This window comes from Pogona vitticeps, chromosome 5 (genome assembly GCF_051106095.1).
Source record: "Pogona vitticeps strain Pit_001003342236 chromosome 5, PviZW2.1, whole genome shotgun sequence".
NCBI lineage: Eukaryota > Metazoa > Chordata > Lepidosauria > Squamata > Agamidae > Pogona > Pogona vitticeps.
This window is the reverse complement of record NC_135787.1, coordinates 23,507,775-23,535,003: the sequence shown is the minus strand read 5'-3', so window position 1 is coordinate 23,535,003 and position 27,229 is coordinate 23,507,775. Positions and strand designations below refer to the sequence as shown.

Below are 27,229 nucleotides of genomic sequence, written 5' to 3'. Positions count from 1 at the left end.
CTGAAATTGATTTTAAAATGATTACAGTGGACCCTTGATTTACAGACGGCTTGACTTACAGATTTTTTGAGTTACAGACTTCTCTGGCCGCAAAATTTAGGTTTGACTTGCAGCCTGAGAATTGACTTACAGACCAGAAAAAAACCAAAATGGAACAAAAACGGCCTGTTACGGGATTAATCGGTTTTCAATGCACTGTAGGTCAATAGAGACTTGACCTACAGACTTTTTGACTTGAGAACCGCCTTCCAATATGGATTAAGTTCTCAAGTCAAGACCCCACTGTAATCTGGAGAATGGAGAAAAAAGCAACACGCTTGCGTGGCTTCCCCGAAGAGGGAGCTGAAAACGGAGTCGAACTCAGAGATGTAATATTGCAATGGATCAACACTGCGGCTCCAAAACTAAGTTGTAGGCAAGAAGACTAGGAGAGATTTCATAGAGTGGCACTGGAACATGGACGACAATTGGGTCCCAAAGATATTGTGCTCCATTTGCTCATTTTTACAAGAAACTGTTTATGAAAGTGACCAGAGAAAAAAAATTGACAGTTGTCCTACAATGAAATGTCAATGCAGGTATAGAATTGCAGGATGACAGGAATATTTGAGAGGAAACCATTTTGTATAAGCAGAACTTTTCAATTTTTTTCCGGTGGAATATTTCAAAGTTTTGTGGAATATAGGCAAAAATTCTGATTTTTTTTTTCAGAATGAGTGCAGTCGCTTTAGTTTTTCACTTATGTCCTGCCCTTCGTCCACTGAGCTGAATGTGATGTACGTGATTCTCCCTGCTTTCTCCTCACAACCTGATGAGATAGGTTGGACTGATTAAGTGTAACTGGCCCAACATCACCCAGTGAGTTTCACGATCAAGTATTTTTAAAACCCAGGTCACTTGAGTCTTAGTTAGACAATCTAATTTCTACACCAAACTAATTAATCACTCAGAATTCCAGAAACTGTGTAGTATGAAGATTTCTATATAAACAAAGACTACATATTTAAAGAGCAATGACTTCTGTGCATATCATAGATGTATATGACAATCACATAATAAGTGCTTTCACTTTCATCAAAGCAGCATACGGGGCTGGAGTAGATCCATTTTTAATGGATTGGTAATTACTTTTTTCCAGTTTTTTCTTGTTTTCATTCGATGGTGGCAGTCAAAGGAGGACTGTTTCTGTCCAACTAAAATGTATCTATTTATTCATTCATTTAATGTATATCCCACCATTCTCCCAACTTGGGACCCAAAGCAGTTTATCATATAATTGATACAAAATAGAATTTTTAAAAGTGCTGAAATGCTGTTGAGCACTTATGCAAACGTTTAGAAATATTTTGTCGTAAGTGAAGAAATCACTATAGACCTATCTGTTGTATGCCAAGTTGTGTGACTCATTATGCAAGAGAAAATGTCTACAGAGATTTCTAAACTTATGGGAGTTCAAGTCCATTGTTTGCATAAGTGCACAGGATTCAAGCCATAATATAAAGATTAAGACATTTAAATCACTTTGTTTATTACAGAATGTCATTTTTGTTTTAGTTTTTCCCAGCTTCTCAAACAGAAAAAAAACCCTATGTGGATTTAAGTACAACAGTAGTGTTAATCATAAGGCACAGTACCTTGCACAATGCTTTGTGGCTTTCTTTAGTATAGGATATATTCATAATTCTGCTTGTAGACAGTTAAGGCACATTAGAAATGTAAGGTGCTTATAGTTTTGAAATGTCATCAGTACATCATAAATTATATTTTATATGCTGATAATGTTGTGAGTGAGCCATTTTGTGTTGCTAAAGCAATAAAATAAATTTTAATTTCTATAAATAAGAGTATTTTAATTTTTCCCCCCCAAATTTCAATTTTTCCCTGAAAGAAAGGTTTTCTCATGGCCTTGATCATAGAATCATAGAATAATTGAGTTGGAAGGGGCTTACAAGGCCATCAAATCCAACCCCGTGCTCAATGCAGGAATCCAAATCAAAGCACATCTGACAGATTGTTGTCCAGTTTTCTCTTGAATGCCTCCAGCATTGGAGCACTCCTCACCTCCTAAGGTAACTGGTTCCATTGTCATACAGCTCTAACACTTAAGAAGTTTTTCCTAAATCTGGCTTCCTGTAGCATGAGCCCATTGTTGTGTGTCCTGCACTCTGAGATGATCGAGAACAGATCCTGTGTCTCCTCTGTATGACAGGCTTTCAAGTATGTACAGTGGTGCCCCGCTTGACGATGATAATCCGTTCCAGGAAAATCACTGTTAAGTGAAATCATCATCAAGCGGAAAAAAAAGATCCATTGGAATGCCTTGAAAACTGGTCAATGCGTTCCAATGGGGAAATACCTCATCGTCCAGCGAAGATTGCCCATGGAGAACCGCCGATCAGCTGTTAAAAATCGCTGTCTTCCGAAGCAGGGGTCCGGAAAGCAGTCATTTTGCGAAGGGAGGGAAGCCATTTTGCGGAACTGGAAAAATCATTGTATAGTGAACAAACGGTTCGCGAAGCAGGCTCCTAATCAACTTAATGCGAAAAAAAACACATTGGAACCATTGTTTTGTGATTGCAATAGTGATCGCAAAAAAGTCATCGTTAAGCGATTTCAGCGTCATGCGGGGTAAGCATCTAGCGGGGCACCACTATATTTGAAAAGTGCCATCATATCTCCGCACAGTCTTCTTTTCTCAAAGCAGTTATTTCAGTGTTTCCTCGCTGGGCTTGGTTTCTAGTCCCCTGATAATCCTTGTTACCTTTCTCTTAAATTGCTCCAGCTTGTTGGCATCCTTCTTACCATGTGGTGTCCAGAGCTATTTCCAGATATCCTAGATCTCTGCACAGTGCTTTCATGCAGAGCTAAAACTTGAACTCAGGGCTTCTTGACTTAAACTGAGTCTCTTAGCCACTGAGCTATTTAAGCTTTCAGAGATGCTAGTAAACCCAAGAGCTAGGGACATCTGTAAGACATAACCTCTCTGTATTTAAAGGACCATTAAATGTTGTACAATTTATCAGAAGCAGGGACATTGTCAGTTTCAGTTCAGAGTATTTCGCAAGAAAAGTTGGTTCACCTCAAGGAGACTTCCACTGAGACCAACTAAAATATTTCCCATTAATTTTCAGTTAATTAAAATGGACACTTTGGTTTCTTCGGTAAGACCTTTCAATAGCGAGAAGTAATTTAAGAAAGAGCAATTCCCAGTTATGCTATTCAATCCATCTTTGTCAATTAGCTTTGTAAAGAACCATTCGGGTTTCCCCTCCCCCACCTTTCTCTATATTTATTGATGTCATTAGTTCATGATAAGAGCATTGGTCTTATTTCCCAAAGTTGATGTGCATGCTATTATAATTAATTTTGCAAACTGTTATGGAATGGGAGAAGCTGTCCTTATGTTTTATAGATTAACTCTTCCTACACTTGCCAGGAAATAAGTCCTTTGCACCTGTATCACAGGCTGATGTCAAGTCAGCAGGAAATCTTCTATTAGCCTGTTGCTGAAACTGAAGATATAGCATAGTGAACAGTCTGGCTTTCCATGCATAGTGCAAAACAGCAGGTTGTCCAGTGGTTTGATAATAATTTGCAGTCAGTCTCAAGAAGTCATGCATTGTTTTATGCACCATATATCAGCTAACATTTACAAAAGTGTTTCTGCAAAAGCATGATTCAAATCCTCAAGAAGGCTCTTCTTTTCCTTCCCTCTACTTTTTGAAGTGATGTCTCAGTGTTTCACAGGGGGGGGGGGGTAATTAAAAGAACTTATAAGAATTTTGAACTAGAACATTAGATATCTGAAGTGGCTGTAATCGTGAATGAATTTATTTGAATTGCTTTGGCGGGGTTGTTCCTACTGTAACGTATCGAAAAGCTAAATATTTCACTGAAAGATTACAGAACACTTTTAAAATTCTGATCTTTGTGTACCTCCAGATGAAAGCAGTTTGGTTAATGGAAACACTATGTTAAATGTAGCAGGCCTCGAAGCCTCTTGAGCTCATATTATTATCTCTACCATCCTTTTTTTCACTTTAATCTCCTTAAAATATATTGGGTAGCAATATAGGTGCCACTCTAGGCAATAAAATATTAATACAGTATACATATCCTGTCTCTCAGTCCCATCAATACTGGGGTAACGATAGAAGTACAGTGGTGCCTCGCAAGATAATGTTAATTCATTCCGTGAAAATCGCTATCTCGTGAAAACATCATCTTGTGAAATGCGGTTCCCCATTGGAATGCATTGAAATCCATTTAATGTGTTGCAATGGGGGGGGGAATCATTTTGCGAAGATCGCCCATAGAGAAAACGTTTTGCAAAACTGTCAAAATCGCTGTCTTGCGAAAAAACGTCCCTAAAAAAAACCATTTTGCAAAGCGTGGACTCAGCTGTCAAAATCGTTGTTTTGTAAAAAACGGTCCCGAAAAAAAAAACTGTCTTGCAAAGCACGGACCGAAACATCATCTAGCGAAAATCGCCCATAGGGAAAACCGTTTTGCAAAGCGCTATAGTGATCGCAAAAACCCATCGTCTTGCGAATTAACTGTTTTGCAAAGTAATCGTCTAGCAAGACACCACTGTATTTCTCAAAAAGTTTCTATAATGTTTGAGATGGAACCAAGGATTTGAACTAAACTAGGGCTGCAGAGCTTTTCACACTTACTTACTTACTTACTTACTTACTTACTTACTTACTTACTTACTTATTTATTTAATTTATACCCCGCCTATCTGCTCAGAACGAGCACTCTGGGTTCCATCCTGTTGAACTCTGTAGACATATGGCACTTATATGTGGAGCTTTCTTTCTTTTGTTGTTTAATTTCACGGTCTTATTGGTGGAATTTTACATGGCATCAAAACATTGCCTTCTCCATGTAATCCTCATGGGTCTTCTCACTTCTGCTTCTCTCCATCCAAAAAAGAAGCATTTTGTAATCAGTAAATGTGTGACTGCAACATACCTTAATAGAATAGATTTTTAATTAACATTAAAATGAAATGAATGTTTTGTAAAAAAAGGAAACTTAATAGATTCCTCAAACTCTTCTTTGATTTCAGGATTTGTCACTTGAATATGGACTAGAAACTTTAAATCTATACAATTGTAAAAGGCAATCTAAGGAGGTAGTCTTGTTTATTTGCTGGACAATAGAGCTGTAATCTTGTCTCCCTCATATGAAACACAAGTTTAAAAAAAAGAATCCGTACAACCAAAGCATTTTGTTACCATTATCTGTTCAAAGTCCAAACTTAGGCTTTTCATTCTAGTTGGAATATAAAGTATTCTGTTCAAATCCTGCTCATACTCGCTTAGAAATAAGTCTGACTGTGTTGAGTGGGATCAACTGCCTGGAAAGCTTGTATAGATGTTATACTCTTAGTTGTTTCTTAAATTAGTAAGTTGCCTGTCTTTTGGCTGTAGTTATGTGATAAAGAGGTGCAAAATCTTCAGCTAGCATGTATGTAGAACTTTTAACTGGATTTCCCCCTATGACTATGTAAAAGAAGTGCAAACATTATTTTACACATTTTCCCAAAGCATTTGAAAGAAGTACGGTAACTATTCTACTGTTCTCTTTCATAGTATGCTTTAAAGTACCATTTAAAAAAAGAAGTTTGCAATCTTGAAGCGAAAAAGCTAGTTAAATGCAGTCTGCAGATGCCTAGATGACTTTTGGCACCTGCATCATGCATTCTGGATGGCTCTGAGTTTGTGAGCAGAGTGGCCATAATATGTCTTTAATAAAATATAGTTGTCATATGTTTAAGAAGTTACGGTTTTGAAAAATTACCAGTGAACCATCAGAGAGATACAGAGGTATAATATGTTATACATAGAGCCTTTGATCGGAAGCAGACTATGTCTGCAGCTGTTTACTGCCTTGGTAGAAAACATGATCTGACTCGGATGAGTAGGTTTTATTTGCCCTTATTAAGCCCTTGTCTACTCCCTGGTTTAGATGTCTTTGTTCCATCTTCCGTGTAATGTATTACTGTTGTATTGCTTGGCAAAATGGAATGGAAGGTATCATTTATGTAGAAAAGATTTCCCAAGAGGTAAACATGTAGCGAATATGTGTGTGCATGTATAAATAAATTAAGAAGGAAGGAAGTAAACAGAGGGCACACAATTTCCAGGAGCAGAAGACTCATATGATTCTAGTTCAGAAACAGCCACCGATATGGTTTCAAGGGCGGTACTGGAACACAGAATCCTAAAATAATCTGCACGCTAAAATAAATATACCAAGCCTGAATTTGGGTGTGGAGTCCTTGGGAAATGAGCTAGAGTTTGGAAGCCGCCTAGAGTGGTCGCAAGACCAGATAGGCGGGATATAAATAAAATAAATAAGTGAAAAGCATTATAGGGGAATGATTTTTTTAAATTCAGTAAATAATTATCTACATTTTATTGTTATTCTCTCTCAGTAAAGAGAAGGGGGGTAAAGCTCCCTTAGGAAGAGCAATATGCTCTTTCGATACTAAAATACATTTTCTCTGTGGTTTTGGAATTAATTTGTATTGTTTTCGTTCTTACTAATGGAACCATGGAGTTTCTCAGGGTCAAATCTGGAGTTCAGTTTTGAATCCATTAATGCTGGGAATGTTAATTCACCTGCATGAGTGGCAGGACAATAACAAATCTATTCTTTAGAACTGTTTTCTAGAAGAGTATGACAAAACATACATTTCGTCAGGTAAGTGTGTCAAAAGCTTTTCTTTTTAATCCTTTTCCAATAATTCATTTCCAAAACAACCTTTATAGTAGTGAGGTCATGGTGGAAGGAAATCCATTAGTTATGTCTTGTGTCGGTAGTATCCAATACTGCTTTGCTTAATTAGCTTGATTTTTCATAAATATTAAACTGGAACTGGAGCTAGGTTGCAAAATAATTTAAAATTAAAGCAGAAAGTACCTTTGTATTATTGGCTGAAGTCCAGTTGATGCAACTGTAGCACATGAATGGTGATGACATCATCACCCAGCAACGTTAATCTTTAATTTAATTGAAAACTTCCTATCCCCTCCTTCAGGTTCCCTATGGATTTCTTTTGTTCTGAGAAAGACTTTAATATTGTCAAATAGCCAAAGTCGGCCCCATTACCAGTTTAGGACCACTGATTGCAATCTGGTCATGATTTTTTGATAATAAAGGCTCCCCCCACCCCATCCTGAAGCTCCTAAAGGCTTCCCCAGGGCAGAAACGATCCCTAAGAAGCTTAGGAACCTGAAAAGATATGTGATTAGGACGTTTTCCATTAAATTAAATATAAATGGCCTTGAATGATGACATTGTCACCTTTTACACCCAACAAAGTTGCACAACAGAATTTCAGTTAATAAATGTTGCCATGTGTTGTGAGCCATCTAGGATAGATCGTGAATACCAGGAGCTGAATTTAGAGGTAATGCAAAGTCATGGGGATTCTTTCGGAAAGCCAAAGTTTATTTTGAGCCTACTCACAAACTGTGTTTCAAGAAGCCAAACCAGAATCTGGAAGAGCACCTTGAAGCTGGTTTGCAGATCTTATTCTATGCTCATTGTGGTTTACTATTATACCAAAGCAGATACAGATCTCATACTATGCTCATTGTGTTTTACTATTATACCAAAGCAGATACAGTATGACCTGCTGCAACATGTAGTATAGAGTGCACCTGTTTAGTCTTCTAGCCAGTTATGCTGCCTTTGATTATACACCATGCCATTCTGTCTTTATTTTCCACTCTACCCTGCAATGAACATTTAGCATTCTTCGATAATTGAACTCAGTCCTCAGTCAGCTCATTATTGTACAGTATATATTTTGTGCAGGGTTTGATGTATTTCTGCAAACCTCAAATCCCCACCACCATCTTTCTGATATTTCTTCTACTACTGTACTTCTTTCTGAGGGAGGAATCACATTTTTGTTACTTGAGGATCTACACTTGAAGGATAAATTTATTGCTAGCATATATTATGGTAGTGGGGACTTTACGCCATTGAAAATCACAGCTGGAGCCACTGGCCTTTTCTAGAGATAGAGTGGAAGCTAAATGTTGAGCATATGAGAGACAAAAGCTGATAAGCAACTCTCAGTTGTAGTAGACCTGTTGTATGGTTGGAAATACAAAACCAGTGTGAGGGTACTTGCATTTCATTAGTAAAAAGCCATGGTTTTGCATTATTTCTGAATTCTGACAGAATGCCCTTGCTATACTATATTTTTTTTCTTAATGAAGAAAACATGTAATTTACTGCATGCTTAATCATACATCATTCCTTTATTGTGTTTATTGTTGTTTGTTTTTTCATAGTGTCCTAAATCAGTTTTTTAACTTGCGTATAGATGTGTATAGTGTGAAATATCTGCATCTCTCTATGCTTACAGACACTTTTCATTGACTTGTTTTTAACACCCAAAGAATGTAATGCAGTAAAAGTACAGTTCTTAGATTGAATGTAAGCAGTTCTTACATCATAAGCACAATAACACACCCTTTGAGTTAAAAAGGACTTAGTATCGGCTGGCATTAAAAGTAAAAGCAAAATCTAAGGAAAATGGTAGACTGTGTTCAGCAGAATCTGACATGAGGCTTGATTTCTACAGTGGATGTAAAATACCAATGGAATACAGCTCAGATTCTGGAAGACTACTGCAAAAAAATGCTCTTTTATTAGCTCACAAAGAAATTACAAATAATGTGAGCTTTTGAGTTCTACAGAACTCTTCATCTGGCAAAGGTAGCATAAGACATGGAGTTCAAGCAGAAAGTCCAAAAAATTGGGCCATATGTTAACTGTCATGGCTCATGGAGCCAAACTGCCAAGAAAACAAAATGAAGTTTTAGATTCGGCATGGGGCAATGTATCACAGACATCAGACACCATACACATTTACAGCCTCTGAGGGAGCCTGAAAATTTTTTATTTCTGTCTCATCTATAATCTAAAACTCCATTTTGCATGCCAGTCACCATGGCAAGCAGATGTATTCAGCACTTAAGGGGTTTCTTTTCAGATTATGTGTGCTCTGCAATGTGTTAGCTTGGTAACGATGAGAAGATCTTTGAACTCGGGTCCTCCCCCAGTTTGGCATCCTATCCTGAATATTATTGTTCTACTGCTGATTTTACCCTGCATATCAAATTAAATCCAACAATTTAAAAAGGAGAGGCGGAAGAGACTTGAAAGCAAACGTTTTAATAAATTTCTGTCCAATTATTTTCATCTGTTAAAGTGGTATTGTGTTGAAATCAAGAGCATAATCCTGGCGGCCTGCTATGTCAGCACTTTTTCATTTATTCATGTCTTTTCATTTTATTAAATCAATATAATCTTCTTGGCTTTGCTATAAAGGAGGAAGCTGTGGTAGGCCGTACAGGACAGTATAACACAGATTTGGTGATTTGCACAATCTTAAGCTGGAAAACAGTACACAGGGTCAGCCTAGGCAGTATCATGTGTATTTTGAAGGAAAGAAAAATAATGATGAAATTAATTAGTAATTTCCTGTCAGAAATTCTTTAGGGGGAAAAGAATACATTGAGAGGATGATGCTAATAATATGAATGGCTTGCTATTTTAAAATAATTGCAGCTGAAAAAGCACAAGGAAACCCAAAGACTCATTTCCAAATATTTTAAATATCTGACGGTGGCTCTAGAGAGTAATTTTTATTCTCCAAAGGTCTTGACTCTCCTGCTTGAAAAAGGTGTGTGTTGTTTTTTTTAAAAAAATATCAGTTCCTGATAAATATCACTGCTATTTTAATGGGAAGATTATATTTCCATGGTTGTTGGTTTTATACAGTCCATGATCAGAATCCAGAGGGTTTGTGAGCCAAAGAAAAACGACTTCTTCCACTGTTCTTTTTCTGTAACAAGCGATTTATCTGTCTCCAAAATTGGCGCACATAATGGTCATCCATGGTCTACCGTGACTTAACAACAACTCTCTGGAGTTCTAGATACAGGATGTTCTTGGCAAGCTTTATCTGAAAACACCAGCAGAACCCAATTTTAAATACAGTATAGCGGGCATCTCAAACAGCAAATCACCAGGGCCTGTGGATTTGCTCTTCCGACTCTGGAAAAGGTCTCTGTGTCTCACAGTGTTGGTGCCTGACTCCAAGGAACCCTCAAGAGACAAGTGCTACAGGAGTGACCTAGGAAACATCTGTGCTCCAGCAAAAGTGATTTTTCTGGTAACCCCTCTCATGATAGTCTGGCTTGTAGAACTCTGCAGAATTGCCCTCTGATTGCACTGACCTTCCTGTCCCCTGGAAATTTTGAGGGGAAGAATGAAGCTCCTCTGTGGAGTGCCATCTGCTTCTCCTCCTCCTCTTCTGCTGCCGTTTTGAAGAGGGTCCTGTCCAACTATGCTAACATAATGTGTGAGCTTCTTGTGCCTGTAAGATGTGGGGAAGGGTTACTTTGTTTCCTGCCTCTGATGATGGGAGAACTAGGGTTGCCCCTTAACACCTGGGCATGAAGATCCCTTCCTTAAACGCTGGGGAGTCACGATCTAGTCAGTCTAGGTAGTGGTTCCCATCCTTGAGTCCCCAGATGTTCTTTTACTACAACTTATTCTGTTCTTTATTATTATTATTTTTTATTTAAGTTTCTGCTGTAAAGTTTTAAAAATTACATTGTTGTTTTTACTGTAAGTCACCTAGAGTGGTCTAATATGATCAGATAGGCGGGATAGAAATAAAATAAATAAAATAAATAAACTCCCAAGAATTGTGGCCAGCACAGCTGGTGGTGAAGGCTTCTGGGAGTTTGAATCCAAATACATCTGGGAACCACCAATCTAGATGTGAATCTTTATTTCTTTAACGGCTCAATTCTTCTGAGTTTGTGTGTGTGTATGTGTGTGGGGGGGGTGTTACATTAAATTGCAAAGCCACTTCCTCTTCTCCCTTAGACTCTTTCCCATGTCTTCTTTCTCACACTCCTTTTTTTCTTCCACTGTGGCAGCCTCTGGGAAGACAGATCACTTGTGGCAGGTGTCTGAACTAATTGCATTGCAAAGGGCCTTTGCAGTGGGGGGGCAGTTGTCCACATGGTTCCATAGGGCTAATTAGACCTACAGTCATGCCCCGCTTAACGATTACCCTTATTACGACAAATCTGCTTCACAACGATGTTTTTGTGATCGCAACTGTGATAGCAAAATGATGTTTTAAATAGGGATTTTTCGCTTTGCGAAGATCGGTTCCCTGCTTCGGGCACCGATTCTTCGAATTACGACAATCAAAACAGCTGATCGTCTGGTTTTCAAAATGGCCGCCAGGTGCTCAAAATGGCTCCCCACTGTGCTTAGGGACGGATTCCTCGCTATACAGGCACCGAAAATGACCGCCGTATGGAGGATCTTCGCTGGACTGTGAGTTTTTAGCCCATTGGAATGCATTAACTGCGTTTTAATGTGTTTCAATGGGTTTTTTTAATTTCGCTTTACAACGTTTTCGCTCTACAGCGATTTCGCTGGAACAAATTAACGTCGTTAAGTGAGGCACCACTGTATAGTGCTAAATAGCTCACCCCTACACCATAGGTGTTACCTAATCTGTGAGGTGGGTGAGGGATGACAACTCATTCAAGATCACCCCTTCAGCGTTATGGTTGAGTGAAGATTTGAGTTGAGGCCTGTACAGCTGTGGTCCGGTACTTCAACATTACCATGCTGTCTGTTTATATAGATCTCAGGTAGCTACTATGAATGTAGTGAAAAATGCCCTGTGGAATGTTTAACCTGCCTCTCTTTTAGTCATCATCCCCACTCATCAGCTGAGGTATCTGAGGCATTCTAAAAAGTGACACACATTTAAATGGAATATACTTCAGGCAGCCTTGACTGTAGTCAGAGGTTTTCACTGCAAAGTTCCCAGTGCTCCTAAAATTCAGTGATTCATCTTTTCACAGAAATAATGTTTACATTCTTCTGAGTGGGGTTGCAGTCTCCACGAAGGATCAGGTTGTCAACCTGGGCTGCTCTTAGATTCTGTACACAAAACCCGAAACTATATCTTACACCTAGCAGAGTTTATGTAGAGGTTGGACTCTACCTCTCATACATGAAGTCAAACAAAACATACCATCACATGCATGTGTTTGAGCAGTTATCTGTCCTGCGATGTCTCTGTCACCTGCCAACATCATCAGGTGAATACTGTTCATCATCCTGTTGTGGATTTTGTATTCTCATTCTCTCCCTGTAGCATGTGTATAAGTATCTATTAACTGAGACTCCAGTCCCTGCATCTGATGAAGGTGGACTGCAGTCCATGAAAGCTTCTGTCAAATAAAACTTAGAACCTTTTTCCCAAGAGTTGTCAATTCAAGTATAAAAATTGATCATATTGAATGGAAAAGACTCTTGCAGAGTGTGGGTGGCATACAAGTCGAATGGATAAATAAATAAATAAAAATGGGGTGGTCATTGCCTGTCACTGAAATAATATCTGCATTTCAAATACAAATAGTTCCATCTTAAAGTTTTGTTTAGTTGCTGCAACTGTGAGAATGAATAGACTTTGTAGTAACTTGCAACAGCATGCAAAATAAATAAAACTCTGCAGTCTGGGAGTACTTTATTCCTTCCCCTAAGTGTATTAACCGCATGCTCCTAGATAAAGTATTCTATTTATGGTGGCTAATAAAAATATTGAGTAGAACTCTGCTGTGTTTGCTTGTGGTATGTAATCAGATCAGGATGGGGACCATAACAGCTAGTCTAACCTTAAAGAATGTGTATACAATAGAAATACACATGTTATATTATAAATGTGTTCTTCAGTGGCAGAAGCTTTTGAGTCCTTAGGGTCAGGCAGATCATGTCTGTTGACATATGAAACTGGTGCATTGTAATAATGTTGTTAGTAGCATGCAACTTGAGGAGAGAATGACTGTGTGCTAGAGAGGTTATGATTAGTTTTACCAGATACCTTTTCAGCACATGGTAAGATTAAAACATTGTTGAAAGTAAAGAAATGCTTGTACTGTATTTGTAAAAATAATCTGAAGGGCCCACAATCTGTTTACAGTTGGTCTAAATGTTGACATCATCATCATCATAACCTTTGAACTGCAGAGCTGGAAGGGACCCAATGGATCATCTAGTCCAGCCCCTCTAAATGAGGCACAGCAGGGAATTGAACTCCAAACCTCTAACCTAAGCTACTGGACTATCCAGCAGTTGCATTTGCCATGCATATTTTAAAATTACAAATAGCTGTTTTTGAAAGTTGGGGGAGAGATGCTGATAATAGCAAGAAACTTTGAAGATAAGGGAGTTACTTAATCTTCTTTTCCCTTCTCACAGATCAGAGGAAGCTGTTGTTTGCATTGAGATGACATCTTGTCAATTAATTTTTTGTTACATGTATGTTACAAAGGCAATTTAGCATCATAGAGTATTTGGTCCTGTTTGCAGAATTGTGAAAGAGGTAGAATCTTGTTTAAATACCAAAGAGCCTATATGAATATTGTCCTCATTTACAATTTCTTGTGAGAGAGACTTTCCCTCCCCCAAATGACTAGTGGACATGAGTGCTGAATCAAGGGATGGAAAGAAGGTGATTAACTTCTGTGGTCAGATAGGAGACAAGTGAAGGAAAACAGATATGGTAGCTGTTTAAGCATTGATGGAAGAAAATATAGAGGCATCACTAGAAAAGAGGACCCTAATTTGTGTAGAATCCACTTATGCTAACCTAGGGTTCAAATTCTTAGATGAATATTACAATTTAAATAAAAATCAGGTACATCTCAATGAAACAAGAAATATTGTGCCTTCTAAGTCTCCTGTTCCTGTGCTGTTGTTGAACCACTGCATGGCTCTTGGTCTCTTATGTTTCTTTATCTTTGAACATTACAGTACTTTGATTGCTCAGCCCTTCAAATAGAAAAACCATTACAAATGGGAAGGGTCCGTCTATAAAGTAGCTTGCAGAACATAATAATGGTTGTTGTTTGTGAAAAAGGCTGTTTTAAAAATGCATTCCCAAACTAGAATGTTGTATTCTTTGTATTACAGTACAAGTGAAGTGCACTGATTAATACAGTATACAGTTTAGGATAGCACTGTGGTCCTTGTTCAGTGTAGCTGTAGTGTAGCACCTAGTGTTGAGTCAGAATTATGGCAGGTGTTGACAAAATTGGGAAGGGAGAATGTAGCTGTAAATGATAATCTCTGGGTTATTCTGTGAAGATTCCCCAGCATACAGTAAACTTGAAAAGCTCTGTTTTTATATGCCTGAACATACAAAATATTTGAAAGTTCTGGCCACTATCCAGAGAGAATACATGTGAGAAAAGCAGACAATCTGCCAGAATTCTGCATTCACTTTTCTTCTCTTTGTAAACTGCTTGTGGGTTTGGCTACGGAAGTGGCTATAGAGACAAATACAGTTTTCTCCCTGGTGGGTTAATGTATTCTTTGGTATAGAATGTGCTCCCTGATTCCAGCTTTATGTCTAACCGGAAACCAAGCCAAAGTAGAACTTTAAATTTGAAATACACAGGGTCAGACCTCATAAGTCAGGAGTGAGCAATCTTAACATGTAATGGGGCCAGCAATATGTCTGTTCTCCGGCACCTTTATGTGGACTGCATCTTTCTTTTGGACCATGGAGGATCATACGTAGCTTTCATTTAGAAAGAATTATACTAGCATTACTCCATATTTTATGGAGAAATTTAAGAACTTAGTAAGAAGGAAGTTAAAAGCAAATGCATACATGCTCTTTCTTCATCTGTGGCCCTCTATCTGAGTGTTCAAGGTATTTATTTATTCATTTATTCATTCATTCATTTGACTTTTATACAGCCCTTCTGGCTGCCAAGGCCACTCTTTAAAGCAGGGGTCCCCAACTCCTGGTACGCAGCTCAGCGCCAGTCCGTGGATATGGCAGGGCTGGGCCACAGAGACAGATCTCCCACCACCCCGCATGCACTCTCCCACCCACCTTACCCACACGTACATCCCGCCACCTGCACCCACAGGTGCCCCTCCCCTCCACAAGCACCCCCATCCCTTCATGCATGCACGCATGCACGCCTAGGCAAGATGGACAAAGTGTCCAAGACAGCTGACTATGTCTTTCCTATCTTCTTTAGCCTTTGACTTGGGATTTATTTGTAAGGAAGCCCTTAGAGCAGTGGTCCCCAACCTTGGGCCTCCAGATGTTCTTGGACTACAACTCCCAGAAGCCTTCACCACCACCTCTGCTGGCCAGGATTTCTGGGAGTTGAAGTCCAAGAACATCTGGAGGCCCAAGGTTGGGGACCACTGCCTTAGAGGAAAACTGTGGGCTAAGCTTTAATATCAATGTCAAATGGTCAAAAGCATTGTGGATTTATTTAGTATATGTGGATTTATTTAAAATGTACTTCATTAGGTAATCTAGCTTTTTCCAAGAGTCTGAGGCTTCTTGTTAAAGAAGACAGAACCGAACTATTTTCTTGCTACTTCATTACGCAGATTTGAGGAAGACCTTTTTAAAAGTCCTGCCATGTCCATTTTTATTTGGTCTGTTGGCCACTAGTTAGAGTCTCTATACTCTTTGCATCATCTTCCAAGCACGATCTGTAACAATATTTTCTTTGGAGAGGGACAAAAGTTCTCCCCCCCCCCCCTTGTAATATCTGCCTACAACCCGTGTAATTGTGGGCTCTTGAGGAGGTGAATTAAGAAGTCCACTTGTTCAAGTCCTCCACTAAATATCCGTTGATATATATAAGGCAGCTTCTTCCACAAGTAGTTTGGTTTTTAAGCTTACTTACAAACTCTGTAGGCATATCTGCATTCAATTAAAGTTGTTTCATGTTTTGGAGTCTTCAGCAAACAAAACAGTTAGGCTGATTTTTAAAAAAGGAAACTTCAGAGTCGTCTTGTCTGCTTATGTCATCCCATATTTTCCTCCTAGCAATTATCGATAGAATTCTCAACTTATTTGTGTGCATGAGCAACACAGTTAAGAACATGTTGATTTCTTGGCAGCAACCTATACAAGCATAAGGCAACTCTCTTTTTTTAAGGTAGGTTGGTCTGCCCATGGAGGTCTTTGTTTGCAGAGGTAATGTTGCTTTCCCCATAGTACAAGGAAATCCTCATTTTAATGGAGCTGTTACGTGTCTTACTTGCACAACTAATGTCATGCTCACAATTTTAACTGTGGGGAGTATATAATTGGCTATGTGTACAGTTTGGCAGTTTATTCACTTCTCAAAGAATTCTGCTTTTGACCTTTTTGTTTTTTCAGTGCTATTAGCTATGTAGAGCATGCCCTCTAGTGTCTCATTGAAATACTGCACAACCTCTTCCATACATGTTATTTCTTTTTTTTAGTCAAGAAATCAGAATGAAAGATTCATGGGTGCAACACCATGGATACATCATGCAACATGTATCTTTATATCTTTCTCTTTTTATTATAGAGTTTATAGATACTGCAAAGTTCATGCCATCCAGAACATTTACTGAGTAGGTAAAGATTCCCCTTGACATTTAGTACAATAGTGCCCGACTCTGGGGCGTGGTGCTCATCCCCGTCTCCAAGCCATAGAGCCAGCATTTGTACAAAGACAGTTTCCATGGTCACGTGGCCAGCGCGACTAGTCACAGAATGCCGTTACCTTCGCACCGTGGTGGTACCTATTTATCTACTTGCATTTTTACATGCTTTTGAACTGCTAGGTTGGCAGGAGCTGGTACAAGCGACGGGAGCTCACTCCGTCACGTGGATTCGATCTTACGACTGCTGGTCTTCTGACCTTGCAGCACAGAGGCGTCTGCGGTTTAACCCACAGCGCCACCATGTCCCATTTACTGATTAGGTAGGGATAAATCTGCCAGTTTGACTGGCTCTGATTTTTTTTTCTTTTTAAATCTCATGTCTTCCCCATTGGATCTGTGATGAAATTAGAATGAACTGGCAAGTTTTTATCTGATATAGGTGGAAAAAATCCCAAACTTCTTCACTATCTAAATCCAATAGCTGTAGCTAGTCCTAGTACAGAGAGGATTGTATTGTACCTGCCTGCTATGCAGCCCTGAAAAGATAATGAGACTGTCAGGAAAAAGAAGTGGTGATCCTAATCCAACACCGCAGACATGCTCCATAATGGGATGGTTTGACAGTTTTACTTTTTCTCACATCCAGAGTTGTTAAAATTCCAAATTATTCACCTATGTTAAACATTGTTATCTGTGATTTGCTTCTTGTGCTGGTTGCTTTTAACAACTGCATTGTTAAAAGATTTTGTTGTGTTTTGTATGAGAGGGGTCATAGGACCACCAAATACTTGCCTGAGTGACTGACAGGTAACATTTCAAATTCTTATCATCAAAAGTATAGACCAGTTCACGAATTTAAGAATACTGTTGCATTAGATTGAGCCAAATCCCTGCCGTTAAAGGAGCAAAGGAGAAAATCCAGCACATTAGCATCCCTGATAGATGCCCATCCAATATCTGCTTATGAACCTGTAATCACCTCCCAAGGTACTCTATTCCACTGCCAGTTCAGGCTCTACCCTCTGAAGTAAGAAGACAAATTTTCTGAGTCACAGTTCTTCAACTGAAGATTATGGTCCTATCAGTGTGGTATAGTGCTGGGCCAAAAATGTAGGAGAAGGGGTCAAACTCCCCATATGGCCATTAAACTTACTGGGTGACGTTGAGCAAGGCATAGTCTGCCCACAAGACTGTGTTGAGAACAAATTAGGAAGAGAAAGACTGTACCGCCTCAAGCCCACTGAAAGAAAAGTGGGCTATAAATGTAACTACATGGATATATGGTTTGTGTTATCAGTATTTGCCTTATGTAATGTGGACTATATACATTTATTGGGTTGTCAGTTCCACTGCTCTGAGTGGGAGTTGTCTTTGAGTAAATATGTATACAGTTGTGATAGTGTTGCTGTGTTTGACATTTTCAACTTTGGTAAGACACACTTTGTACCTATTTAGTGTTACAGTAGATGGGAAAGTAAAGCTGTGAAGTTTAATTTTACACAAAAAAATCCTTTCGGCAACTATATTGTTTTGCTATTTTCAGTTGATATTAGCCCCTAATACTTGATGGGCCTAATATTTCAGGCACCTAGTATCAGTTGAAAATACTGTTTTACTCTGACATTATCAATACAGGTTATTTTCTTAATCTGACATTGCAGCTCCTTTAAGATTTTATGTATCGCCTATGAAGTTCTGGAGGGCTTGGAGTATATGAACAAGCATGGAATTGTTCACCGGGCTCTCTCACCGCACAACATCCTTATGGATCAAGAGGTAAGGCTGGAGATGTAAATATTGGTGTAATATAATATTTTTGAATATCCAGTGCTGTTCACTGAATATAAAGTGGTTTCAGTGCTGCATTCTATACACTGCTGGTTTGTGCTAGCCATGGCAGAAAAGATTTACCTTCTCCTTTTGCTACATGAATCTATGGGGTGCTGAGCAACTTGTGAATCATTTCAGGGCTTTCTGACTGCTACAGCCAGTTCAAGAATTGATTGCAGTAGTGGTCAGTCTGTTGGAACATGGCATTGATCTCCAGCATGGTGGATCTACCACTGTGTACTGGCAGAGCAACATCTTCATGACAGATCCTAATCCTTTACAGCCATCTTTCGTGAGATGGTAGTATTCTAAGAGGTTGAAATAGGACAAGAGTCTTTTAAATTCATGGAACTGCATAATCTCCATGCACAATTTTATCCAAGAAGCATAGAATCCTTTCCATGGCACTATATAAGTTTTAATGCATTTAAATGTTTTATTTCTAATGAAAACATAAGTCTCCAGCCCTTATGAAAGACACAAAAATTTCACACGTTTGAGATTAAGGGCCATACATATTTTTTTTAAAAGATGCAAAAGGGTATTTTCTTTAGCAACACACTTAGAAAGGTTTACAGCATTCTGATATAAGTTTTCTTAGGGCATTTTAAATACAGTATATATTTATTCACTTTAAGGATTTTTACCTGTTTTGCATTCAGAGCAGCATTGAGAACAATAATACAGTGGTGCCTCGCATAACGATTTTAATTGGTTAAAAAAAATGTTATGTGAAACATCGTTATGTGAAACACCATTTCCCATAGGAATGCATTGGAAACCGGTTAATCCGTTCCAATAGGCACGGATTGCCGTCCTTAAGCGAAAAAACCCATAGGAAACATCATTAAACGATACAATGTTTCCTCCATTGGAATGTTGAAGCTGACTCAATGCATTTCAATGGCTTTGCGAAGTCAATTTTTGCAAATTTAAATGTGTCATAAAAGGATCAAAAATGGTTTTAAATGCTTGGATTAGCTTCTGCACCCTCTAAAACAGATGCAAAAGTTAATTTGGCTTTGATCTGACTTTCCGTTAATTTATGGTGAATTTTTCCCCCCAACTTTTGACAGCTGTCAAAATCTGACAGCTCCATTGGTTCCTATGGGGGAAGAAAAAATTCACAAAAAATTAACGAAGACTCAGCAACTGTTCTAAATGCTTGGATTCGTTAGAGGACCCCCTAAGTCATGTGCAAACCTGATTTGGCTTTGATCTGACTTTTCGTTAATTTATGGTAAAAAATTTTTCGGCCCATAGGAACCAATGGAGCTGTCAGATTTTGACAGCTCCATTGGTTCCTATGGGCCGGAAAAAAAAATTCACCATAAATTAACAAAAAGTCAGATCAAAGCCAAATCAGGTTTGTACACGATTTAGGGGGTCCTCTAACGAATCCAAGCATTTAGAACTGTTTTTGACCCTTCTAAGACACTTTTTAAATTGAAAAAAGAAACATCGTTAAGTGAAGCAGGGGACCTAAAATCGCATTCGTTATGCAAAGCATGGTCCCAAACTTCGCTAAGCGAAAATCGCCCATAGGAAACCTCGTTATACGGTGCATATTATTTTCTAAAAAAACACATCGTTATGCGAATTCATCGCTAAATGAGGCACTCGTTAAGCGAGGCACCACTGTATGTCATAAAGCAGTAGGCAGTTGAAAGAGGCAGCATTGGTTTAAATTTGCTCCTGTTTCTCCTGTCCATAAGATGTGTCTATGTAGGACGAGTCCATTCATAGGTTACTAGAGCAACAGCAGATGGAGATGATGCTGTAGTTAAATTTAAGTGGCATTGTGCAATAAATATTCTTCTAAATTAGCATAACAAATAGGATAGCTCAGGTTCTGGCTAGCCAACACTATCCTCCTATTTAAGTTCAAGACCTAAGATCTGCTGACAGAACTAAAACCATCAAGATAATTAGACAAGAAGATGATCCACTTTGCCTCCTTGCAGCCCCTTATGACTCTAAAAATCTGGCCTGGGATGCTGAGAAAACATGCAGAGTTGGTTTCCAGGTGGACAGTGGGGGAAGCAGTTGAGAAGATGTATTTGGAGGCCAAGGTTCTACAGATGTTGACATTCTGAAAGCAGAAACAAGGCTAACTGTTGTTCAGAATTAGAATATATAGTATCAAGGGATATCTTACTTCCAGGAAGTGGTTTCACCATCATATTTTCGTCATAAGAAGTTTGGTTTAAAAAGTTGATTGTTTTCTGTCTATATGATATAAAACTTCATTTTTAAGCTTTGTCCATTTCTTTTTCTTTTTAACAGGGACATATCAAATTGTCTAAATTTGGCCTTTACCACATGACAGGTTACGGTGCTGATGTTGACTTTCCTATAGGGTAAGTTATACTGCACAAGATACTTTGAATAGGGAAAATGAAAAAAGAATTGCCAGGAAAAACAAGACTATTTTGTCCTTGTTATATGTTAGCAGTGTGTCTTTTCAACCTAATGCCAGCTGAAATCCTGTTGAGTAACTAAGCTTGCATAACTTGACCTACACAAGCAATAGTGCCTGTTGTACTAAGACAGAAGTGCCATTCACAAGTCATTTCTGCAGACATATTGCATAGTCAGTCAAAATGGGAACCACATAACTGATGGTGCCTTGGTGAAATGCTTTGCACATTTATTGCGGCATTATGTTTTGTCGTGCGTAGACAAATAGAACTCTGGTTATTATCTTGTGTGTTTGTGTGTGTGTGTGTGTGTTGGGGGGTGTTTAAAGGCAATACTCCTAGACTTTGGAACTCTCTCTTACAAGAGGTTAGGCTAGCTCCATCTTTGCTATCCTTCTGTGAGATGGTGAAGATCTTTCTCTTCAGGCAGCTTTCCTTCAGTGACTTGACTGCTTGGGTTGTTATACCGATTGCTCTTGTTATACCGATTGCTCTTTCTTACTCGTTTGAATGCGTTTTTTGTGTTCTTTTGGTTTACTCTGTTGCAGTGTGGCATTTGACCCTTTCTAGTATTTTTATACGTAGTGTTTTTAGTTTTAAATATTATCTTTTGATTAGGTAATACTCTTTGGGTCATTTTAAGGAGAAAGGCAGGGTAAAAATGTTATACACACACACGTTATTCCATTTCTCTGCAGTGTCTCTAAAAGATTTAAGCTACAAGTAGATTTAAGCTGTAAACGATACATTATTTTAATGAGGTTGCATTTCACTAAGGGAGAAAAATACTTATTTTCAGGGATTAGCCCTGTAGGCGTACCACTGATTTAATTATTGTTCTATTACCATAGGTATCCATCATATTTGGCACCAGAAGTAATAGCACAGGGGATTATCAAATCTAGTGACCTTATACAAAGTGAAAGGCTTCTACCTTCAGGTCCAAAATCTGATGTGTGGTCCCTTGGTGTTATCTTATTTGAACTATGTGTGGTAGGTAACTTGATTTTACGCATATAGGTTATAAAATCGTTTTTGAGCCAAAATATCTTTATATAAACATTAATGTATTCCACGTATGTCCCGTTTCTTAAAGTTGTCTTGTGTAAGAAAAATGGGGATGAGCAGACTATGACAACACATTACAAAAAGTAATAAAGAATAGTGCTTGTTTTATTAGAGCACTATGGAGGAAAAATGCAATGAATGTTTAACATTATAACAAGCAGGGCAGATTTCAGTGAAGAGCAGAGTTAAATGCATTCATAGGGGGAAATTGTTCTCTCTTCCCATTGTGTTACATGCAAGAATATGAGGGGGTGCTGGTCCAATTTTTTTTCCAGAAAAAATTGAGCTAGAAAGCTATAAATTGCAGGGTGTATTGGCCAATTTGTCTGTATTCAGTGGTGCAAAACTCAACTACCTATGATTTTAACTTATCTTTCATGTTCAGGTCCAAAGTGAACATGGCAGCACCTCCAGAAAAGTTCAATGTGGAAGAGCATAGGACCATAATCAAGTTCCTGTTTCTCCAAGGGAAAGGTGCAAAGCAGATCCATGATGAAATGTCACAAACTATGGGTGACAGTGGTCCTTCATATGCAACAGTTAAACATTGGGTTGTCAATTTAAAAACTGACCATTTTGTTGTTGAAAATTAAAAACCCAGTGGAAGGCCTGTTTCTGTCTCTGTGCCTGCAAATGTGAAAGCCATCCATTACATGATCATGGAGGACCACCAAATATCAGCCAAAAGTATTGCTATATATCTGAGAATATCAGATACAGTATATAGCAACAATTTGGAAATGAGAAAGCTGGCAGCAAAGTGGATCCCCAAACTTTTGACAACTGAACAAAAGAGGAAACATGTGGAGTCATTGGTGGCTGTTTTGGAACATTTTGCAAGAAATGAGTCCGATTTCCTGGGCAAACTGGTAACTGGTGAGGAGACATGGATCTACTGTTATGATCCTGAGACAAAGCAACAGTCTAAGGAATGGAGGCACAGTGGTTCCCCCAGGCCAAAGAAATTTCGAGTGCAAAGGTTGGTGCAGAAGTAAATGGCAACAGTTTTTTTTGGGATAGGAAGGGAGTTCTGCTGGTGGACTACCTCCAACAAGGTTCAGCCATCAATGCAAAATATTATTGTGCTTTATTGACGAAGTTGAGGCAAAACATCAAGGAAAAACATCGAGGAAAGCTCTCCAAAGGTGTCATCCTGTTGCATGACAACGCCTCGTCACACACTGCAGGTGAAACAATGGCAAAAGTGACGTCCTTAGGCTTTCAAGTGATGCCCCATCCACCCTATTCTCCCAACCTGGCTCCTTCTGACTATTATCTGTTCCCCAAACTCAAAAAACACCTAAAGGGAGAACGATTTGGGAGTGTTCTGGAGGCAACTAATGCTGCAAATGAGTGGTTACACCAGCAGTGGGAAGAATGTTATTTGCAGGGACTTAAGAAGCTACAGGACAGATGGCGCAAGTGCATTAACTTCCTGGGGGAATATGTAGAATAGTTTGGCAGTTACAGCTTCCTAACTCATTTTTTTCTGGGAAAGGCTTAATACTTATCAGCACCCCCTCATATTATAATGTCATCCTGGCAATTGATTGATTCTAACAAAGCTATCTCACAACTGTGGCTATAGCCAAGTGTTACCTGATGCTGCTCATAATGACTTTGAAGTTGTTATGGAAATCTCCAGTGGATATGCACCTGTTGCTTAAGTCAGTGAAAATAACACACTATTAGGAAATCTCTGTTACTGAAAGAGTTAAGTGCATACAATGGTCATGCGTTTACTTTATAATGATGGTTCATTAATCACATATCTTAATGTTGCCTTCAGGGCAGAAAGCTGTTCCAGAGTTTGGATTTAGCTGAAAGACTCAAACTAATACTTAATCTTGGTGAGTAATGCAAAAATAACTGCTGGGCATGAGGTCTTTATAAAATCCCAAATGAATCCAAGGTCATATTGCTGATTTGGGGATGCATTGTAACTTATATTAAACTACAGTACCATTGAAGAGCAGAGGAACACAATCAGTAATACTGTTAAATGGAAATGATAAAGATTTTAAAAATGACAAATTGACAAACTAAAAATTGCTTTTATTCTTCTAGCATAATAATACAGCATATCATATAGCAAATCGTTTGCAAATATTGTCGTTCCCAAGTTTCCTGGATGAGCCTACCATTTGGTATACAGAGGCAGCTGCTTCTGACACCAATGCGGGGGGTAGCAACACTGGCCCTGAACGTTCCCTGTGATGGAGGACAGAACTGAATATGTTGTAATATACCCAGTTCTACTCCTGCCACATACTATTCTGCTGCATTTGTTGGGGTGAAGGACATTATCCCAGCGGGAGTGTAAACGGAAGATTTAGTTGCCAACTTAGTTGGCTTCTGTGCATAGAACTCTGGTTTGAACAGGTTTTTGCCTCAGGGAGTTAAAATTATTGGGCTGCCCCTGCATGTTAATAACAGTTGTTCCTCCTATCATTGTTACTTACAGGATGTGTGGATGATATCCTAACAGTTCTAGCTGAAGAACATGGTTGTCTGGATATTATTAAGGTATGAATGCATCTAATTCCCTCATTGGCCTAATTATATCCATATAAACTTTCAGAGTACAGTACTGGACTTCTTTCTTGAAATATCACATTGAAATTCTATGGGTGGGATCCGCATGTGGGTGCAGGAGAGAGGAGCAATGAACTTTCCATTCCTCTCTTCCCAAGAGGAGAGTTACAAGGCCCTGCTGGACAGGATTAGCTGCCATGTAAGGGCTGAGAGAAAAGAGGAAGATTCTTGGGTAGAGGATGGGCAAATCTGTAGCATATAGAAGCATGGCTAGAAAGGGCTGTTATAAGGATGTCTCTTTCTGTGATGTGAGTCCCATTGCATACATTAATTAGAATCTAATCATTATCAATTTGCATTACTTTTGTACAGTGGCAAATGTTTTACATTTAGCTAGGATGAGTTAAGTTAGGGTGCTGTTCATAAGAATTGTATATAGAGGCTATGCTGGTTAAAGGGACTGGTTATTAGATTTATACTTGCTTTGATGCTATAAGTTGATGTAATTGATTGTTCATTTGTGTTAAACCCAATTCGGTCTGGTAAATGAAATTCATCCTGCTATCTCAAAGTTGGCATGTGGCAACAGTCTTTTGCTCCATGTTACTACTATTGTCCAATACAAGAGGTACCATTTTTGTAAAGTGCTCTAGACTCCTGTTCTTGGTATTCAGAGGGAAGTATTGTTCTCTTTTCTCCATTTTGAGAAAGTCCAAGCTACTTGTTGAACATTACTCAAACCCTTACAATACACAAGTTTTGACTGTATATGTCTCTTCATTAGGATGTGCCAGAAAATACTTTAGCTCTGCTGAGGAAGTGTCTTACATTCCATCCTTCTAAGCGGTGAGTATATACTTAAAAGCGGTTACTTACCCTTAAAGTAACAGGAGATATACTAGTTAGGCTGCAACAATATGTTCCTACTTATGTTTAGAAAAACTGCCATCACTAGCAATCTAATTTAATTCTTCTAGCTGATAGTACAATATAGGATCTATTAACAAAGTTTCCAGTAAAAAAATACGTGCACGTATAGGTGTATGGTCCTGCTATGCTTGGGAACTATATATGCATTTGTGTACATGTCCTGCTATGTTTGGGAACTACATCTGCAGTTTTAGCAGTTCTGTATTTAGCCCTGGGCTGTAAAAGTTGGGGCTCTCCAGATATATCTGGACAGCAATTTCCATTAGCCCCAGTTGGTGTGTACAGTAATGATGACCGTTTGGAGTTGATGTCCAACAATTTATGGAGGACCACACTTTCCCTGACTCCAGTTTAGCTCCTCCCTCAGCCATTCCACAAATTACACAGGAGGCCTATCAGGTTGATCGGTTCAATGTACAGTAAGCTAGAAGACATAGCCAGTCATAGCTTCCATTTTAAGAAGCATGTCTGTGAGATAATTTGTTTGAAAACAATTTTTTAATCCACACCTACTTCAAAAATGACAAATAAAATGCAGTCCACTGATCATCAGTGATAGTACCAGGGTTGTGTTTGCTGTGTGGGAGCAGTGATGGGATTTAGTCATACAGAGGTACCTCGCTTAACAACGATAATCCGTTCCAGGAAAATCGGCGTTAAGTGAAAACATCATAAAACAAAATTAAAAACCACATTGAAACGCACTGAAACCCGTTCAATGCATTCCAATGGGGTAAAACTCACTGTCCAGCGAAGATCTTCTATACGGCGGCCATTTTCACTGCCTGTATAGCGAGGAATCCATCCCTAAACACAGCGGGGACCCATTTTAAGCACCCGGCAGCCATTTTGAAACTGCCGATCAGCTGTTAAAACATCGTTTTGCGAAGAATCAGTTCCCGAAGCAGGGAACTGATCATCACAAAGCAAAAAAACCCTATTTAGAACATTGTTTTGCGATCGCAATTGCAATTGCGTAAAGATCATCATAAAGCAATTTTGTCATAATGCAGGACAATCGTTAAGCGAGGCACCACTGTATTCCTTTTGCCCATAATCCAGTGTGAGGTGTTGCCCAACAGCTACTTAAGAGCTCAGCTTCCCTTATAGTAAGAAATGACAAACACAACCTTCTTTCTCTGTATATTAAAATCAACCATATTTAACAACTTACACAAGTGATTTATTTGCTTGAGCTGTGGTAAAAGAAAACACACAGTGAATGGGGGCACTGAGAAGCTTCCTCTCACTGAAATTGCTGCTTTGTTTGTGTTACGGCTCTCTCTTATGAAGTCTGCCTACACTCTCATACATGAACCATTACATGCACAAATAAGCATGTAACATGTTTGCGATTTGACTGACTGTAAGTAGAAAAGACAACACAACTGGGGGACATGGTAATGAGTAATATTGTTTTCTTTGCCTTTAATAGCTAGTAACTTTACAGTGGAAACAGAAATAGCCAACTGATAGAAATAAGATTACCTGCATTCTGAAAGTAGGGGGTGACAGAATAAACATGACTGAATGCCGTGGGACTTACTCCCCTGAAAAGATGCATAGACCTGTACCTGTAAGAGCGAATTTACATAGGACAGCTACACTATGTAGAATCTATTAGACAAATAGTAATACAGTGGTGCCTCGCAAGACGATGTTAATCTGTTCCCCGAAAAACATCATTGTGTGAAACATCGTCTTGCGAAACGTGGTTCCCCATTGGAATGCATTGAAATCTATTTAATGCGTTCCAATGAGGAAAAATCATCGTCTTGCGAAAATCGTCCATAGAAAACATTGTCTTGCGAAGTGCCACAGTGATCGCAAAAACCAATCGTCTTGCGGATTAATCATCCCACGAGGCACCACTGTACTATTAGACAAATAGTATACTTGAATTTCTTATTTGGTTTGAGGGT

General features: G+C 38.8%; 1 protein-coding gene across 4 annotated transcripts in view; it reads left to right on the top strand.

Moving 5' to 3' along the window:
• TBCK (TBC1 domain containing kinase) overlaps positions 1-27,229 on the top strand; it is a 109,072-nt gene that overhangs the window by 14,412 nt on the left and 67,431 nt on the right. For all 4 annotated transcript variants that reach the window (XM_078376554.1, XM_020796368.3, XM_078376552.1 and 1 more), the window contains 6 exons: positions 18,186-18,300; positions 20,641-20,714; positions 21,626-21,767; positions 23,632-23,692; positions 24,307-24,368; positions 25,162-25,223. In XM_078376554.1, coding sequence (XP_078232680.1) covers positions 18,186-18,300; positions 20,641-20,714; positions 21,626-21,767; positions 23,632-23,692; positions 24,307-24,368; positions 25,162-25,223 — 516 coding nt within the window. The remainder of the gene's footprint in view (positions 1-18,185; positions 18,301-20,640; positions 20,715-21,625; positions 21,768-23,631; positions 23,693-24,306; positions 24,369-25,161; positions 25,224-27,229) is intronic.